Source organism: Coregonus clupeaformis, chromosome 6, assembly GCF_020615455.1.
Source record: "Coregonus clupeaformis isolate EN_2021a chromosome 6, ASM2061545v1, whole genome shotgun sequence".
Classification (NCBI taxonomy): Eukaryota; Metazoa; Chordata; class Actinopteri; order Salmoniformes; family Salmonidae; genus Coregonus; species Coregonus clupeaformis.
Genome location: NC_059197.1, coordinates 14,049,161 through 14,069,983, shown reverse-complemented (window position 1 = coordinate 14,069,983; position 20,823 = coordinate 14,049,161). Strand labels below are relative to the sequence as shown.

Below are 20,823 nucleotides of genomic sequence, written 5' to 3'. Positions count from 1 at the left end.
TGCTAAACTGAGTGTGAAATGAAGGGACCAAGATCATACATTGCGTCATACAGAACAAAGAAGCTCAGTAAGAGTGTAATTTACTGCCAATGTCTAATGTGTTTTCCTGCCATAAATATTGTCCTCTTTCAAATCGTAATGTCCCTGCTCAAAACTATTTACTTTCAGACAATTATATTATCATTCCCTCTCACACTATGAGGCAATACAACTAACAGCTTATGCTCTCCCCCTCTGTGTCTCTCAGGTAAGCTGGGAGGCCAGGACTCGTTTGAGAGCATCGAGAGCTTTGAAAGCTGTGACCGTCTGACCCATTCATGGAGCAGCCAGTCCTCCTTCAGCAGTCTGCAGCGCGTCCCATCCTACGACAGCTTCGACTCCGAAGACTACCCCAGCGCCCTACACGGACACAAGCCCAAGGGAACCTTCAAGGACTACGTCAGGGAGCGCTCAGACCTCAGCAAGGACAAACCTGTCATCCCCGCCGCAGCACTCGCAGGATACACAGGTTAGACGAAATTAATGAATAAATGATGTCATCAATAAATCAATCAATAAAATGTATTTTTAAAGCCCTTTTTACATCAGCAGATGTCACAAAGTGCTTATACAGAAACCCAGCCTAAAACCCCAAACAGCAAGCAATGCAGATGTAGAAGCACAGTGGCTAGGAAAAACTCCCTAGAAAGGCAGGAACCTAGGAAGAAACCTAGAGAGGAACCAGGCTCTGAGGGGTGGCCAGTCCTCTTCTGGCTGTGCCGGGTGGAGATTATAAGAGTACATGGCCATTAAGGCCAGATTGTTCTTCAAGATGACCAGCAGGGTCAAATAATAATCACAGTGGATCTAGAGGGTGCAACAGGTCAGCAGCTCATGAGTAAATGTCAGTTGGCTTTTCATAGCCGAGCATTCAGAGGTCAAGACAGCAGGTGCGGTAGAGAGAGAGAGGGAGAGTCGAAAACAGCAGGTCCGGGACAAGGTAGCACATCCGCTGAACAGGTCAGGGTTCCATAGCCGCAGGCAGAACAGTTGAAACTGGAGCAGCAGCACGACCAGGTGGACTGGGGATAGCCAGGAGTCATCAGGCCAGGTAGTCCTGAGGCATGGTCCTAGGGCTCAGGTCCTCCAAGAGGGGAGGGAGAGAGGGAGAGAGAGATAATTAGAGGGAGCATACTTAAATTCACACAGGACACCAGATAAGACAGGAGAATTACACCAGATATAACAGACTGACCCTAGCCCCCGGCACAAAGACTATTGCAGCATAGATACTGGAGGCTGAGACAGGGGGGGTCAGAGTACACCGTGGCCCCGCCCGACGATACCCCCGGACAGGGCCAACCAGGCAGGATATAACCCCACCCACTTTGCCAAAGCACAGTCCCCACACCACTAGAGGGATATCAACAGACTACCAATTTACTACCCTGAGATATGGCTGAGTATAGCCCATGAAGATCTCCTCCACCGCACGAGCCCGTGGGGGAGCAAGACCGGACAGGAAGATCACATCAGTAGCTCAACCCACTCAAGTCGAGTATAGCGCAAAAAAGCCTGGTACGACGTGACGCACCCCTCCTAGAGACAGCATGGAAGAGCACTAGTAAGCCAGTGACTCAGCCCCCGTAATAGCGTCAGAGGCAGATAATCCCAGTGGAGAGAGGGGAGCCGGCCAGGCACAGACAGCAAGGGCGGTTTGTCATTCCAGTGCCTTGCCGTTCACCTTCGCACCCCTGGGCCAGACTACACTCAATCATAGGACCACCTGAAGAGATGAGTCTTTACATCCACTGTGATACATACAGTGGGGGAAAAAGTATTTAGTCAGCCACCAATTGTGCAAGTTCTCCCACTTAAAAAGATGAGAGAGGCCTGTAATTTTCATCATAGGTACACGTCAACTATGACAGACAAAATGAGAAAAAAATATCCAGAAAATCACATTGTAGGATTTTTTATGAATTTATTTGCAAATTATGGTGGAAAATAAGTATTTGGTCACCTACAAACAAGCAAGATTTCTGGCTCTCACAGACCTGTAACTTCTTCTTTAAGAGGCTCCTCTGTCCTCCACTCGTTACCTGTATTAATGGCACCTGTTTGAACTTGTTATCAGTATAAAAGACACCTGTCCACAACCTCAAACAGTCACACTCCAAACTCCACTATGGCCAAGACCAAAGAGCTGTCAAAGGACACCCAGAAACAAAATTGTAGACCTGCACCAGGCTGGGAAGACTGAATCTGCAATTGGTAAGCAGCTTGGTTTGAAGAAATCAACTGTGGGAGCAATTATTAGGAAATGGAAGACATACAAGACCACTGATAATCTCCCTCGATCTGGGGCTCCACGCAAGATCTCACCCCGTGGGGTCAAAATGATCACAAGAACGGTGAGCAAAAATCCCAGAACCACACGGTGGGACCTAGTGAATGACCTGCAGAGAGCTGGGACCAAAGTAACAAAGCCTACCATCAGTAACACACTACGCCGCCAGAGACTCAAATCCTGCAGTGCCAGACGTGTCCCCCTGCTTAAGCCAGTACATGTCCAGTGTGTTGCCCAGTGTCTGAAGTTTGCTAGAGTGCATTTGGATGATCCAGAAGAGGATTGGGAGAATGTCATATGGTCAGATGAAACCAAAATAGAACTTTTTGGTAAAAACTCAACTCGTCGTGTTTGGAGGACAAAGAATGCTGAGTTGCATCCAAAGAACACCATACCTACTGTGAAGCATGGGGGTGGAAACATCATGCTTTGGGGCTGTTTTTCTGCAAAGGGACCAGGACGACTGATCCGTGTAAAGGAAAGAATGAATGGGGCCATGTATCATGAGATTTTGAGTGAAAACCTCCTTCCATCAGCAAGGGCATTGAAGATGAAACGTGGCTGGGTCTTTCAGCATGACAATGATCCCAAACACACCGCCCGGGCAACAAAGGAGTGGCTTCGTAAGAAGCATTTCAAGGTCCTGGAGTGGCCTAGCCAGTCTCCAGATCTCAACCCCATAGGAGGGAGTTGAAAGTCTGTGTCGCCCAGTGACAGCCCCAAAACACCACTGCTCTAGAGGAGATCTGCATGGAGGAATGGGCCAAAATACCAACAACAGTGTGTGAAAACCTTGTGAAGACTTACAGAAAATGTTTGACCTGTGTCATTGCCAACAAAGGGTATATAACAAAGTATTGAGAAACTTTTGTTATTGACTAAATACTTATTTTCCACCATAATTTGCAAATAAATTCATTAAAAATCCTACAATGTGATTTTCTGGAGAAAAAAATTCTCATTTTGTCTGTCATAGTTGACGTGTACTTATGATGAATATTACAGGCCTCTCTCATCTTTTTAAGTGGGAGAACTTGCACAATTGGTGGCTGACTAAATACTTTTTTTCCCCACTGTATGCACGCACCACTTTTCCGTTATATATTTTTTAGAATTTTTTGAAAAAAGTTATTTTTTTCATTTCACTTTACAGGTTGTAAATCAACAAAATAGGAAAAACGCCAAGGGGTATGAATACTTTTTCAAGGCACTGTATATAGTGAAAACAATAGTGGTCCTTAAACGGAACCTTAAGGAACACCGAAACGTGCAATTGATTTGTCAGAGGACAAACCATCCACAGAGACAAATGTATATCTTTCCGACAGATAAGTTCAAATTAGGGTTTCAAATCTCTCCAAAATAATGTGGTGATCGATGGTGTCAAAAGTGTCACTAAGCTCTAGGAGCACGAGGACAGATGCAGAGCCTTGGTCTGACGCCATTAAAAGGTAATTTGCCACTTTCATGAGTGCAGTCTCAGTACTATGACGGGGTCTAAAACCAGACTGAAGTGTTTGTTTACATTATTTGTCTAAAGGAAAGCAGTGAATTGCTGCTCCACATCTTTTACAAAATATTTTGTAGAGGAATGGGAGATTCGATATATTTAAAAAAAATTTTTTTTACATTTTCCGGGTCAAGGTTTGGCTTTTTCAAGAGAGGCTTTATTACTGCCACTTTTAGTAAGTTTGGTATACATCCGGAGGATAGGGAGACGTTTATTATGTTCAACATAGGAGGGCCAAGCACAGGAAGTAGCTCTTTCAGTAGTTTAGTTGGAATAGGGTCCAGTATGCAGCTGTAAGGTTTAGAGGCCATTACTATTTTCGTGAATGTGTCAAGAGATACAGGATTAAAAAACTTGAGTGTCTCCATTGATCCTAGGTTCTGGCAGTTCTGTGCAGACTCAGGACAACTGAGCTTTGGAGAAATACGCAGATTCAAAGAGGAGTCCCTAATTTGCTTTCTAATTATCATTATCTTTTTGTCGAAGTAGTTCTTGAATTCATCACTGCTGAAGGAAAAGCCATCCTCTCTTGGGGAATGCTGCTTTTTAGTTAGCGTTGCGACAGTATCAAAAATACATTTAGGATTGTTCTTGTTCTCCTCAATTAGGATGGAAAAATAGGCTGATCGAGCAGCAATGAGGGCTCTTTGATATTGCACGGTACTGTCTTTCCAAGCTAGTCGGAAGACTTCCAGTTTGGTGGAGGACCATTTCAGTTCCAATTTTCTGGAATCTTGCTTCAGGGCTTAGGTATTTTATGTATACCAGGGAGCTAATTTCTTGTGACTAATGCTTTTTGTTTTTAGTGGTAAGACTGCATCTAGGGTATAACGCAAGGTTACATGTTGATCCTCAGTTAGGTGGTTAACAGATGTTTGTACTCCGACGTCCTTGGGTAGGTGGAAGAAGTCTGGAAGGACATCCAGGAATCTTTGGGTTGTCCGAGAATTCATAGCACATCTTTTGATAATCCTTGGTTGGGGTCTGAGCAGATTATTTGTTGCGATTGCAAACGTAATAAAATAGTGGTACAATAGTCCAGGATTATGAGAAAAAACATTTAGATCCACAATATTTATTCCACTGGACAAAACTAGATCCAGGGTATGGCTGTGGCAATACGTAGGTCCAGAGACATGTTGTACAATACCCACTGAGTTGATGATTGCTCCGAAAGCCTTTTGGAGTGGATCTGTGGACTTTTCCATGTGAATATTGAAATCGCCAAAAATTTGAATATTATCTGCCATGACTACAAGGTCCGATAGGAATTCAGGGAACTCAGTGAGGAACGCTGTATACGGCCCAGGTGGTCTGTAAAAAGTAACTATAAAAGTGATTGAGTAGGTTGCATAGATTTCATAATTAGAAGCTCAAAAGACGAAAATGCAGTCTTTTATTAATTTTTTGTTGAAATTTGCTGTCGTAAATGTTAGCAATACCTCTGCCTTTGCGGGATGCGCGGGGGATATGGTCACTAGTGTAACCAAGAGGAGAGGCCTCATTTCACACAGTAAATTCATCAGGCTTATGATCAGTGATTAGTTCATTGACTATGACTGCCTTGGAAGTGAGGGATCTAACATTAAGTAGCCCTATTTTGAGATGTGAGATATCACAATCTCTTTCAATAATGACCAGCATGGAGGAGGTCTTTATTCCAGTGAGATTGCTAAGGCGAACCCCGCCATGATAAGTTTTGCCCAACCTAGATCGAGGCACAGAGGTGGTCACAATGGGTATAGCTGAGCTGACTACACTGACTGTGCTAGTGGCAGACTCCACTAAGCTGGCAGTCTGGCTAAAAGCCTGCTGCCTGCACCCTATCTCATTGTGGAGCTAGAGGAGTTAGAGCCCTGTCTATGTTGATAGATAAGATGAGAGCACCCCTCCAGCTAGGATGGAGTCCGTCACTCCTCAGCAGGCCAGGCTTGGTCCTGTTTGTGGGTGAGTCCCAGAAAGAGGGCCAATTATCTACAAATTCTATCTTTTGGGAGGGGAAGAAAACTGTTTTCAACCAGCGATTGAGTTGTGAGACTGCTGTAGAGCTCATCACTCCCCCTAACTGGGAGGGGGCCAGAGACAATTACTCGATGCTGACACATCTTTCTAGCTAATTTACACGCTAAAGCAATGTTGCACTTGGTGACCTCTGACTGTTTCATCCTAACGTCGTTGGTGTCGACGTGGATAACAATATGCCAATACTCTCTACACTCGCCAGTTTTAGCCTTAGCCAGCACCCTCTTCAGATTAACCTTTACGTCGGTAGCCCTGCCCCCTGGTAAACAGTGTATGATCGCTGGATTATTCTTTTTAAGTCTAATATTGCGGGTAATGGAGTCGCCAATGACTAGGGTTTTCAATTTATCAGTGCTAATGGTGGGAGGCTTCGGCGGCTCAGACCCCGTAACGGGTGAAGGAGAGACCTGAGAAGGCTCGGCTTCTGACTCCAACTCGTTGCATGGGGAGAACCGGTTGAGCATGCCGACAGCATTTCTTTCCAGAAGCCTTGAGAAAGTTGTCCGGCTGCGGGGACTGTGCGAGGGGATTTATACTACTATCTGTACTTACTGGTGGCACAGATGCTGTTTCATCCTTTCCTACACTTAAATTGCCCTTGCCTAACGATTGCGTCTGAAGCTGGGCTTGCAACTCAGCTATCCTCACCATATTGCGATAGTTCTCCTGTATATTATGAGTACAGCGACTGTCATCACTAAATGCAGGTTACAGTTTGAAAAATGTGCGATCAACTACAATAGGTATGGCCAAACATTCATGCCTCAGTGTAACTGGGTCTCTCTAACTGGCAGCACAGCTTTTGGCTGAGAGCATTTATATACACACCTCTATATACACACCTCTATAACAACCACTGCAGCCCAAGAGTCATGCACTTACAGGAAACAAAGACATTTAGCTCTCAGCCTCTTCTTTTCCTTCTCTCTATCTCTCCTGTCTTTCACCTCTGTATTTCACCTCTGTCTTTCTCCTCTGTCTTTCACCTCTGTCTTTCACCTCTGTCTTTTACCTCTGTCTTTCACCTCTGTCTTTCACCTCTGTCTTTCACCTCTGTCTTTCACCTCTGTCTTTCACCTCTGTCTTTGTCCTCTGTCTTTCACCTCTTCACCGTTTAATCTGTGGCCGCATCTCAACCTATTTTCCAGGTTGTCTTGGCAACCCGGGTGCAAACCCAAAATGATACCTGCCCTGTGCACTTAACACTGGAGTAGATTTATCTGTTCATCTCTTAAGGCCCCTTTCTACCTACAGTACCTGACAAAAAAGCTACTCTATCTTCTATTCAAACAGGAAGAAACACATCTTAGAAGTAAAAAAAAAAATCCAAAGTCTGGCACATTCTATTTTAGTATTATTTTTATGGCAAGGTTTTTAGTTTATGTAAAAACGCCCTGAAAAAGGTAACTTTCTTTGCTACTTAAATCCCTATTCACCATTTTACATTTTGGCACCTATAGCCCTTACAGAAAAACCACATGATTTCACACGTGGAACATCACATGATTTCACTTGAAATTTCAGATGTGAAATCATTTGAAAACGTGTTTCTGGAACACTTCACGTGATCACGTGAAATTCATGTGGTTTTTCCGTAAGGGAGTTGAATTCTCAATGTTTCAAAGTAGAGCTCTAGTATATACAGTGCATTCGGAAAGTATTCAGACCCCTTGTCTTTTTCCACATTTTGTTACGGTACAGCCTTATTCTAAAATGGATTAAATAAATAAAAATCCTCAGCAATCTACACACAACACCACATAATGACAAAGCAAAAACCATTTTTTTGAAATTTTAGCAAATGTATTTAAAATAAAAAACATATACCTTATTTACATAAGTATTCAGACCCTTTTCTATGAGACTCGAAATTGAGCTCAGGTGCATCATGTTTCCATTGATCATCCTTGAGATGTTTCTACAACTTGATTGGAGTCCACCTGTAGTAAATTCAATTGATTGGATATGATTTGGAAAGGCACACATCTGTCTATATAAGGTCCCACAGTTGACAGTGCATGTCAGAGCAAAAACCAAGCCATGAGCTCGAAGGAATTGTCCGTAGAGCTGCCACACATGATTGTGTCGAGGCACAGATCTGGGCAAGGGTACCCAAAAATGTCTGCAGCAATGAACGTCCCCAAGAACACAGTAGCCTCCATCATTCTTAAATGGAAGAAGTTTGGAACCACCAAGACTCTTCCTAGAGCTGGCCGCCCGGCCAAACTGAGCAATTGGGGGAGAAGAGCCTTGGTCAGGGAGGTGACCAAGAACCTGATGGTCACTCTGACAGAGCTCTAGAGTTTCTCTGTGGAGATGGGAGAAACTTCCAGAAGGACAATCATCTCTGCAGTACTCCACCAATCAGGCCTTTATGGTAGAGTGGCCAGACGGAAGCCACTCCTCAGTAAAAGGCACATGACAGACCACTTGGAGTTTGCCAAAAGGCCCCTGAAGACTCTCAGACCATGAGAAACAAGATTCTCTGGTCTGATGAAACCAAGATTGAACTTTTTGGCCTGAATTCCAAGATGGCATAGCAGTGTGTTCGTGTATTATGTTGTGTCCTCGTGTAAATAGCCTTTTTGTTTGTCTTTTTTTCGTATATATTTCTCTCACTTTCCATCCTTAACTAAATATACTTTCCTGCAACCCGCCTCACCAAATGTGGAACGGATTCTATTATTTCTTCATACCTTTTATCAAGAACCCACGGCTGAAACTAGCCAGTTAGCCAGCTAACTAGCTACTTGCTATTAGCTATTGCTATTAGCCACTGTTAGTGGTCTTCACCACTGTCCGTGGCCTGCACTACCTACCAGCCAGCTCTAGCCTGGACAATTATCGGCCAGTCTGCACAGTGTGCTATCGACCCAGAGCATTTCGGATTTTCTGCCGGTATCACTGAATCACTGGACCTTAACACCGGATCATCACAACTAGCTAGCTGCAACCGAATGGATGTTGTTGTTGGCTAATCACCACTAATCACCACTTGTCCCAAAGCTAGCACCAGTTAGCTTTGAGCTAGCCTCGAGCAAGGCCCATCTCCCGGCTATCCACCTCTCTGTCAACCGGACGGGACCTCCTAGTGTCGACACGGAGCCCCGCCGATCCATCACGACTGGTCTGCCGACGTAATCGTCTGATGTGGTTACAACAGGCTTCCCGTTGCGACGACCACAAAGATCCATCTGCTAGCACCGGCCTGCTAGCACACGCAATCAACAGCCGTGCCTCCTGCTCGCCTGTGCTGTAGCAGCCTATGAACTGCTCCTGGATTTACCTATTGCTGTTCACTGGACCTTATGATAACTCAGCTACACATCTGATGCCCGCTGGACGGTTCCTTTACACGGTACCCCATCCTGTTTATCTGTTTAGCCTCAGCCCAAACTTTCGTCGCCATTACCAGTTGTTGTCTTAGCCCTCTCGAATAACACCTGTGATTGCGTTATGCCTCTCTCCCATGTCAATATGCCTAGCCTATTGCTATTTGGGTCAGTTGTTATTGTACTATTTCACTGTAAAGCCCCCAGTCCCGCTCAACCTGCCTCAGATAGCTTCTTTGTCCCACCCTCCATACACGCGGAGACCGGCTCAATCGGTACCTCCAGTGATGCTATCTCTTTCATCGTTACTTAATGCTTAGGTGTACCTCCACTGTACTCATATCCATCCATATCCTTGTCTGTACATAATGCCCTGAATCTATTCTACAACACCCGGAAATCTGCCCCGTTTATTCTCTGTACCCAACACACTAGAAGACCAGTTCTTAAAGCCTTTAGCCGTATACTTATTCTATTCCTCCTCTGTTCCTCTGGTGATGTAGATGTTAACCCAGTCATTGTAGCCCCCAGTATCACTCCTACTCCCCAGGCGCTATCATTTGTTGACTTATGTAACCGTAAAAGCCTTGGTTTCTTGCATGTTAACATCAGAAGCCTCCTCCCCAAGTTTGAGTTATTCACTGTGTTAGCACACTTTGCCAACCCTGATGTTCTAGCAGTGTCTGAATCCTGGCTTAGGAAGGCCACCAAAATTTCAGAAATGTCCATCCCGAACTACAACATTTTCCATCTAGATAGAACTGCCAAAGGGGGTGGAGTTGCAATCTACTGTAGAGATAGCCTGCAGAGCTCTATCATACTATCCAGGTCTGTGCCCAAACAGTTTGAGCTTCTACTTCAAAAAATCCACCTTTCCAGAAATAAGTCTATCACTGTTGCCGCTTGCTACAGACCCCCCTCAGCCCCCAGCTGTGCCCTGGACACCATATGTGAATTGATTGCCCCCCATCTATCCTCAGTTCGTACTGCTTGGTGACCTAAACTGGGATATGCTTAACACCCCGGCCGTCCTACAATCTAAACTAGATGCCCTCAATCTCACACAAATTATAAAGGAACCTACCAGGTACAACCCTAAATCCGTAAACATCGACACCCTCATAGATATCATCCTGACTAATTCACCCTCTAAATACACCTCCGCTGTCTTCAACCAGGATCTCAGCGATCACTGCCTCATTGCCTGCGTCCGTAATGGGTCTGCGGTCAAACGACCACCCCTCATCACTGTCAAACACTCCCTAAAACACTTCAGCGAGCAGGCCTTTCTAATTGATCTGGCCCGGGTATCCTGGATGGATATTTACCTCATTCCTTCAGTAGAGGATGCCTGGATGTTCTTCAAAAGTGCTTTCCTCTCCATCTTAAATAAGCATGTCCCATTCAAAAAATGCAGTAAAGTCCATGGAGAATAAAAGCACCTCCTCCCAGCTACCCACTGCACTGAGGCTAGGAAACACTGTCACCACCGATAAATCTACGATAATCGAGAATTTCAAGAAGCATTTTGCTACGGCTGGCCATGCTTTCCACCTGGCTACCCCTACCCCGGCCACCATCTCTGCACCCTCCGCTGCAACTTGCCCATGCCCGAAATTGTCGCAACCCCTATTATAAGCCTGTTCAAACTCTCTTTCGTATCGTCTGACACCCCCGGAGATTGGGAAGCTGCCGCGGTCATCCCCCTCTTCAAAGGGGGTGACACTCTAGATCCAAACTGTTACAGACCCATCTCCATCCTACCCTGCCTTTCAAAAGTATTTGAAGGCCAAGTTAACAAACAGATCATCGACCACTTCGAATCCCACCGTACCTTCTCCGCTATGCAATCTGGTTTCTGAGCTGGTCATGGGTGCACCTCAGCCACGCTCAAGGTCCTAAACGATATAATAACCGCGATTGATAAAAGACAGTACTGTGCAGCTGTCTTCATCGACCTGGCCAAGGCTTTTGACTCTGTCAATCACCGCATTCTTATTGGCAGACTAAATAGCCTTGGTTTCTCAACTGACTGCCTCGCCTGGTTCACCAACTACTTTTCAGATAGAGTTCAATGTGTCAAATCAGAGGGCCTGTTGTCTGGACCTCTGGCAGTCTCTATGGGGGTGCCACAGGGTTCAATTCTCAGGCCGACTCTATTGTCTGTGTATATCAATGATGTCGCTCTTGCTGCTGGTGACTCACAGATCCACCTTTACGCAGACGACACCATTTTGTATACATCTGGCCCTTCATTGGACACTGTGTTAACAAACCTCCAAAGGAGTTTCAATGCCATACAACACTCCTTCTGTGGCCTCCAACTGCTCTTAAACGCTAGTAAAACTAAATGCATGCTCTTCAATCGAACGCTGCTTGCACCCGCCCGGCCGACTAGAATCACTACTCTCGGCGGGTCTGGATTAGAATATGTGGACAACTACAAATACCTAGGTGTCTGGTTAGAACATAAACTCTCCTTCCAGACTCACATTAAGCATCTCCAATCCAAAGTTAAATCTAGAATCATCTTCCTGTTTTGCAACAAAGCCTCCTTCACTCATGCTGCTAAACATGCCCTCGTAAAACTGACTACCCTACTGATCCTTGACTTCGGCAATGTCATTTACAAAATAGCTTCCAACACTCAACTCAGCAAATTGGATGTAGTCTATCACAGTGCCATCCGTTTTGTCACCAAAGCCCCATATACTACCCACCATTGTGACCTGTACGCTCTCGTTGGCTGGCCCTCACTACATATTTGTCGCCAAACCCACTGGCTCCAGGTCATCTATAAATCACTTCTAGGCAAATCCCCGCCTTATCTTAGCTCATTGGTCACCATAGCAGCACCCACCCGTAGTATGCGCTCCAGCAGGTATATCTCACTGGTCATCCCCATAGCCAACACCTCCTTTGGCCGCCATTCCTTCCAGTTCTCTGCTGCAAATGACTGGAACGAACTACAAAAATCTCTGAAGCTGGAGTCACTTATCTCCCTCATTAACATTAAGCATCAGGTGTCAGAGCAGCTTACCGATCACTGTACCTGTACACAGCCCATCTGTAATTAGCCCACCAAACTACCTCATCCCCATATTGTTATTTACATTGTTATTTATTTTGCTCATTTGCACCCCAGTATCTCTATTTGCACATCATCTTCTGCACATCTATCACTCCAGTGTTAATACTAAATTGTAATAATTTTGCACTATGGCCTATTTATTGCCTTACCTCCATAACTTACTACATTTGCACACACTGTATATAGACTTTCTATATTCTATTGTGTTATTGACTGTACATTTTTGTTTATTCCATATCCTCTGTGTTGTTGTTGGTTTTATCGCACTGCTTTGCTTTATCTTGGCCAGGTCGCAGTTGTAAATGAGAACTTGTTCTCAACTGGCTTACCTGGTTAAATAAAGGTGAAATAAAATAAATAAATAAAAGAATGCCAAGCGTCACAGGAGGAAACCTGGCACCATCCCTACGGTGAAGCATGGTGGTGGCAGCATTATGCTGTGGGGATGTTTTTCAGCGGGAGGGACCGAGAGATTAGTCAGGATTGAGGCATAGATGAACGGAACAAAGTACAGAGATATCCTTGATGAAAACCTGCTCCAGAGCACTCAGGACCTCCGACTGGGGCGAAGGTTCACCTTCTAACATGACAACGACCCTAAGCACACAGCCAAGACAACGCAGGAGTGGCTTCAGGACAAGTCTCTGAATGTCCTTGAGTGGCCCAGCCAGAGCCCGGACTTGAACCCGATCTAACGTCTCTGAAGAGACCTGAAAATAGCTGTGCAGCAATGCTCCCCATCCAACCTGAGAGCTTGAGAGGATCTGCGGAGAAGAATGGGAGAAACTCCCCAAATACAGGTGTGCCAAGCTTGTAGCATCATACCCAAGAAGACTCAATGCTGTAATCACTGCCAAAGGTGCTTCAACAAAGTACTGAGTATAGGGTCTGAATACTTATGTAAATGTTATATTTCAGATATTTATTTGTAATACATTTGCAAACATTTCTAAAAACCTGTTTTTGCTTCGTCATTATGGGGTATTGTGTGTAGATTGAGGAGGGGAAAAAACAATTTAATCAATTTTAGAATAAGGCTGTAATGTAACAACATTTTGAAAAGGTCAAGGGGTCTGAATACTTTCCGAAGGCACTGTATACATCTATGGAGACTGAGAATCAAGTTAAGGGGAAACAGTCTCTCAATAACTTCAAAGAACTAGACACACTAGTCCCTTGGGGACTTTCTCCCCTCTGTGTTAAATTGCAGTCACAAGGTTGCTAGTAGGGGAGAAGGGAAATGCCAGAACACACAGTGTACGTCACGGACAACGTATACTTCAGATTGCATTACGCATTGCCTACAATTGGTATCTCATGGTCATTTGTGATCTGCATGGTTGTCTGTACTAATCAATTATCTACAGTGGCTTGCGAAAGTATTCACCCCCCCCCCTTGGCATTTTTCCTATTTTGTTGCCTTACAACCTGTAATTAAAATGGATTTTTGGGAGGTTTGTATCATTTGATTTACACAACATGCCTACCACTTTGAAGATGCAAAATATATTTTATTGTGCAACAAACAAGAAATAAGACAAAAAAACAGAACTTGAGCATGCATAACTCTTCTCCCCCCCAAAATCAATAAATGCCCTCCTTGCCTGGTCTGTGAGTTTTAGTGGGCGGCCCTCTCTTGGCAGGTTTGTTGTGGTGCCATATTCTTTCAATTTTTTTTATAATGGATTTAATGGTGCTCCGTGGGATGTTCAAAGTTTCGGAAATGTTTTTATAACCCAACCCTGATCTGTACTTCTCCACAACTTTGTCCCTGACCTGATTGGAGAGCTCCTTGGTCTTCATGGTGCTGTTTGCTTGGTGGTGCCCCTTGCTTAGTGGTGTTGCAGACTCTGGGGCCTTTCAGAACGTGTATATATACTGAGATCATGTGACAGATCATGTGACACTTAGATTGCACACAGGTGGACTTTATTTAACTAATTATGTGACTTCTGAAGGTAATTGGTTGCACCAGATTTTATTTAGGGGCTTTATAGCAAAGGGGGTGAATACATATGCACACACCACTTTTCCGTTATTAATTTTTTAGAATTTTTTGAAACAAGTTATTTTTTTTCATTTCACTTCACCAATTTGGACTATTTTGTGTATGTCCATTACATGAAATCCAAATAAAACTCCATTTAAGTTACAGGTTGTAATGCAACAAAATAGGAAAAATGCGAAGGGGGGATGAATACTTATGCAAGGCACTGTAAATTACCTCATTCATGCATTAATATTTTGATCGTAATTGCATACCTACAGAGACGTACATTAGAAATATAAAATAAAATGAAATTTAGATCTAAACAATTGGCATGCCCTAATTGAAGCCTTTGACATTAGTAATATAATCCCAGCTAGTGGTACAGATGTAGAATCTTAATTTGATCCACCTTGTTGAAGGATAACTTTCCTGCAATGGTTTACAAATGCTTCTGAAGTTTGTAATTTCCACTTTGAAATTTCAGACTTGATTTTCCCTTACGAAAAATGTATCAACCTCTACAAAAATGTCCATTAATTATAATCCACATAATAATTCACATGTCCTGTTGCTGCAGGATTATTTTCCTGCTGTAGCAAACTGGCTCAAATTAAGATCCTACATCTGTAGGTTATTTGCTGCTTGTCATTATTCACTTCCCTATGTGTATAATGATGTAGCATTAGTTACAAAGACACCGTAGACTCATTTTCAGAGGCTAATGCATGTTCACATACTTTCATTGGAGTCAGAATACTTTCTCAGAGCTTTTAGTCATGCAGAACTAAAGAGAAGTAAAGAAACATAATACTTTAATATGCTTGACAAATAGTGTCTAGCTGGCAACAACCATTGTTATTAACTGTTTTCACCCTGTATGCTGTCCTCCAGCCAAGAGAAAGATCACCCCCATTAGACCCCCAAGCCACAAATGCATTTTCTTACTATGTGAAAAATAGAGAGAATATTTGTAAGTTGTGTATGTAATATCTCAAATAGCTGTTGATGAAAACGTGTGTTTTGGCTTCCTGTCCAAGTAGCTGTGCACTGACAGGCACACACACGGTTTTCTGTCACACACAGTGATGAGTTGCTGTGATAAAGAAGGTGTGAGATAAGTGAGGCTCAGTCAGTCGTCAGCTCTCTCTGAGGTTGACTGTTTTTCTCATCACCAATCACACTTCTGTCACCTCTGGGGATGCAGCAGGCAGTCAGCCACAGTGCCTTGGACAATTATAGCCTCCTCCTTCTCTCTCTCTCTCTCTCTCTCTCTCTCTCTCTCTCTCTCTCTCTCTCTCTCTCTCTCTCTCTCTCTGTGTCTCTAACTCTTTCTCTCTTTCCATCTCTCTGTCCACCCTGCATAGGCTACAGTCTCATCTGTAAAGCCTAAGGGCAGATCCTAAACAGTACTGTGAATGCTAGCCCCCCACCCTTTCTCCACCGTATATGCTTTTTCAATGAGGCCCATTGTGCATGGGGGGCTTTTAACATATTTTTGGAGAAGAAAAATGAGGGTCGCCAACATTCTCGTGTGAGAGCTCGAGGGGGTTGGAAACGGGCACTGTTGTATCATCCTTATGTGGTCCCACTGTTACAGTAGCAGGCATTTTGGAATGTGACTTCATCTGGAGGAGAGCTACTGCACTGTCAGTTGAATATAGCTGGTTATTATTTGTTGAAATGTGGGTATGGCGTCTTTGCATTCATGTTCATAACGGAGTGAAGAGGGTAGAAGCCCTGGATTGTTAATGACTTATTTTACTTTCAAGTGTTCAACCCACACTACCATTTCTCTGAAAGCTTTGGTTTGTGTTGTAGAAGGGTGCTTTTATGAGGCAGTTCTGAGAGGTAACAGCTCCGCTCTGCTACAGCTTTGCTAAGCAGGCGCTGCATAGGCAGGTGTGATTTGAACTGGGTGGGTTTTTCTGTCTGTACAGAAAACTACAAGATCAAAGAGTACTGAAGCTAATGGAGTGCAGCACAAAACAAACTTAGTTTTTCTCTCCTACTACTCTTTTTTTCTTTTCAACACGATTGTAATAACGCCTGCAGTTCAGGTCATCACATTTAGTCCATTTGTTTAGTCTACAAATATATATAAAACATGTAAATCGAATTGTAGTTGAATGCATTCAACTGCTTTTACAGTATATTTCATTATCAGTGCGTACCTGAACATTACAGAAAAGGAAGCGGAATTTGTTTACCAATCAGATTAAATGTAATGTTTCTAATGGCTGATCTCTGGGAGTCTACACTACACACACACACACACACACACACACACACACACACACACACACACACACACACACACACACACACACAGCCAAGGCTAAGACCTCCTCTTATTTAAACCACTGTGATTTAATCGCCATGGAATTCATACAGACAGACAAAAATACGCTGTGAACCCCAGCTCCACATACTGCAGAGGGAAAAGTGTAGACAACGGGATTCATGATGAATGGGACCCTTGTCTGTGAAAACACTGCTTTCTCTCCACTATCATGCCTTGTACACGTCTGATATATGTATTTTTATAGCTGGAGATGACTGACCCCAAGACAAGTAGTTTATGAGAAGCATGAGAAGAACAGTCAGTCACAGATATGCTGTGTTTATATGAGGCTGATGATGATATGTTCTGTAATACTGATCTGTATTGTACTGAAAACAAGCCTCCTCTCTCTGTGTTCTAACCTTGTTCTTCTCCTCTCTCCCTTCTCCTGGTTCTGCTCTGCAGGCAGCGGCCCCATCCAGCTGTGGCAGTTTCTACTGGAGCTTCTGACGGACAAGTCCTGTCAGTCCTTCATCAGCTGGACGGGAGACGGCTGGGAGTTCAAGCTGTCCGACCCTGACGAGGTGAGAGGTCATGACCCTCCCACCACTGACCTTACATGGCATGGGGGCCCTAAATAGTTAGACAGATGAGCTTGATGTCTTTTTAATGTGATGCCAACAACAGTATCATTTGCCTCACTTAGACTCAGAGGAACCTTAGTGGTATCAGGTACATTTAGCTACATTAAATATTGATCCATGTCAAGAGAAGACATGTACATGATAACATTGTAATGTGAGGTTAGTTCAGAGCTCTGTCTCAAGTTTGATACACGGTATAACAGGGTGCCTTTTCCCTCTATGACTCAGGTGGCTCGGAGGTGGGGGAAGAGGAAAAACAAGCCCAAGATGAACTACGAAAAGCTGAGCCGAGGCCTGCGCTACTACTACGACAAGAACATCATCCACAAGACATCAGGGAAGCGCTACGTCTACCGCTTTGTCTGTGACTTAAAAAGCCTGCTGGGATACACCCCCGAGGAGCTCCACGCCATGTTGGACGTTAAGCCTGATGCGGACGAGTGAAAACAGAGGGATGAGAGAAGAAAAGAAGAAGAGGAGAGTAAAGGAGCCGAGGGGACTGGGGCTCGGAGATTGATATTTACCGTCCGGTAAAAGGGGGCGTCCATTCTCAACACCTAAACTGTGGTCTGTATCATTTTGAGCTGTTGTCAAACAACGTTCAAAAAGGAAGCACGATGCCAAACGTGCAAATTCATAGTATGTTGCATTTGAGATAGTGTGTGTCATAGCTATATGTATATACAGGTATTACTTAGTAGCTCAAGGCACATGGAAAGCTATCAGTTAGAATAGAGTGGCCATTTAGCCTAAGTAGGACAAGAAACTGTCATTGTGGAAGAGGGCCAAGAGACAGTGAAGGATTCATTGTAGGGAAGGACATTGCATGGATGGAGAGTTCCTTCTATGAAATCTGTTGCCAAATTAAAAATGGAAAGTAGTGGAAATAGGTCACTGTTTCTCTGCCACTGCACACAATAGGCATTGGGTAGAGTTCTCTTATTTCTTTTCTCTTTTTTTTACTATTGTTTCAGAAGCATAATGTTTGTGACAGTATTATCGTTGAGATTGAACTCCTGGTGTACTGTTGAGTCTCAGTCCGACCAGGGTTCCCCCGTTTAGTTTTTTTTATGTTGATGAAGGTATTCTGAAACCAAAATGTTGTACCATTTAAGGCTAAGTTAGTCCTGTCTCCTCTCTGCGAAAGGCCAATGACTGAAACATGCTGATTTGGTTATCAGACGACACTAGACACTGGCCTTTTTACTCATTTTCATAGGTTGGATGGAGAGTTACTTACTCATACCAAGAGCGGTTGATAGACAACTGAAAGTAACCGTTGCTTTAAAACTGACGCTTTCACCTTCGCACATTTGCTGCTTCGCTATAGTCTGCCACCAGGACTTTGCATATTGCATACATTACTGTCCTACCACCAGTAATAAAAGTCCTTAGACACCCTTTATGTGGTGAGTTTTGAAAGTATTTGGACACAAAGAGTCAAATGTGCCCATGCATATTAGCACAATCTCTACATTAAGTGGTTTTTCAAGCCCCCATTTTAGCATTGTTTTAGAAGAGAACAGAGAGGGAGAGACCTGTTGTCGACAGATTGAATTGCGAGCCATGTACACAAGGGATTGTTTTGTCGGAAAGCTTAGGAATGTAGCGTGTACTGTATTTTTGTGTGTTATGTGGTGTTCTCTGAATGAAGGGAAGCTGCCATAGCTAGGTAAGGTATATCAAGGTGCATGATGGTAGTATGGTGAAAAGATAAGGGTTTGAAGCAAGGAGTATAAACTTTGGATGACTGTTTGGAAGACAGGGATGTGAACAGGACTGGGTGGTTTGTGAACAGGACTGGGTGGTTTGTGAACAGGACTGGGTGGTTTTGGGAGGGAACCATGGAGTTGTGAAGCTAATCAGTAAAGAGAATCATCATCATTATGGCATGAGGATGAGATGAATGCTTGTGCTGTTGCACAGCTTGGAGGCTTTTGTTAACTGAAGTGTTTGTATATATGCTCCCTTTCACCATTGTCTGAGGAGGTAGAGATCTATAGGACTACCATAAACAGTTGGGGTAAAGGACTACTGGGAGAGACGTGGCATTATATGCTATTTTCTTACCATGCTTTGTACATGCTTTTCTATTATTTCTAAGACAAAAGGACACCCAATTCAGTATATGGAATGGATCAATGAAATGATATGCCCGGAATACTGTATGTACTTGTGCAGCTTGCTCAAGATCCACAGTAGTTGTGCTGGTTGTCGTCAGTGTGAACATGACTGTACGCAGGCATTATGGGAAAAGCCAAAGTCAAGAAATATCATCTTAAAATACAAATGTTATTGTTTACAGTGGCTGAATGTTACCCATACTGATGAAAATAGGTTTTGAAATGTCTATTTGTACAGATTGTATTTCATAACGCTTTATTAAGACCCAGATTAAACAAATAGGCAAGAGACAAAGCAGGAATAATAACCAAACCCATGTGAGGTCTGGGCGATAGATAGTGCTTTGGGTATGTCCACCATCTTGGAGGACAGGGACCGTTATTCCCTCACATTCAAAGTGTTGTTTCTGCTTTGATCTTTTGATTTGTTGGAAAGCACTCAGTGTTAGGACTCAGCGAAGAGATTTGGCTGGACTGACTGTAGTTCCCCCTTGAGATTATAGGAAAGCGATTTCTGTCCATATTAGTTACTTTTTAGTTGGGCAACTGACCACAGGGTTGGTTCTTCCAGTGTCAGTCAGCACAAACATACACACACACATAATCTTGTGTAAAAAAGATTCAATTCTCTTGAACAAATCAATCCACTCAATCTCTGTGGCGCCGTCCTTTATGCACGCTATATTTCCAGGATTCACATCACTGTTTGATTATTACTGTTCAGATGTTTTTACTCCAAATAATGTTTTTTACGTTAGGACAACTGTTCAGATATTTAAATATATGCCTTCCAGCTCCAAGCCAGTCACAATTTTGAGTAGATCAGAATATAATATCTTTGTCTGTTTAAATGGAACATATACTGTGTCTGTTTGGACTTCAAAGTAAAGTTTGTTTCAGTAAATGTCATATACGTTAAGTTGTAGACACAAGTATTGCGCAGATCTTTCTAAATGGAGTAAATACATACATACACAGATACCTTACGATATTAGCATATCTCAGACTGATCCATTAGGAAACCTGTTTTGTTATGAATGGTGTTGTTTTTGTATATTTTATAGTGTTTCTGTATTTTTGTTAATGAGATACTTTTTTATGTATTTAGTTCACAAACATTTGAATATTTTTCAATAATTTATATTTTATAAAAGAAAAAGACACAGACAGCTGGTGCTTTCATGGGAAATAAAGGTAGCACAGGAAAAAATGTAGCGATTTTCTTTTGATATAGAGAATAGACCTGTCTGTTAAAGAAAAAGGCTGATGCTGGCCCATCATTGATTTCTGCTGGAAAGTTTTATAAACTGTAGCTTCTATTTCTTAATGTACTTAAAAAATGTTATGTTATAAAAAAGTATATGTGAACAAATATTTCATACTTTTGTGTGTAATGTGTGGTTATTTCTTCTAATATTACCAGAGCAAAAAAGGCTTTTGAAAAATTACTTCTATACTGTAACTTACAGTACATTGAAAATAAGTGAAATAGCTCTTAAAG

General features: G+C 43.2%; 1 protein-coding gene across 2 annotated transcripts in view; it reads left to right on the top strand.

Annotated features, from left to right (window-relative positions):
- The window catches only part of LOC121567774 (protein C-ets-1), a 50,614-nt gene extending 29,911 nt beyond the window's left edge, over window positions 1-20,703 (top strand). For both annotated transcript variants that reach the window (XM_041878041.1, XM_041878043.2), the window contains 3 exons: window positions 248-508; window positions 17,021-17,139; window positions 17,428-20,703. In XM_041878041.1, the coding sequence (XP_041733975.1) occupies window positions 248-508; window positions 17,021-17,139; window positions 17,428-17,643 (596 nt within the window). In that variant the 3' untranslated portion in view covers window positions 17,644-20,703. The remainder of the gene's footprint in view (window positions 1-247; window positions 509-17,020; window positions 17,140-17,427) is intronic.
- The last annotated feature ends 120 nt before the right edge of the window (window positions 20,704-20,823 follow it).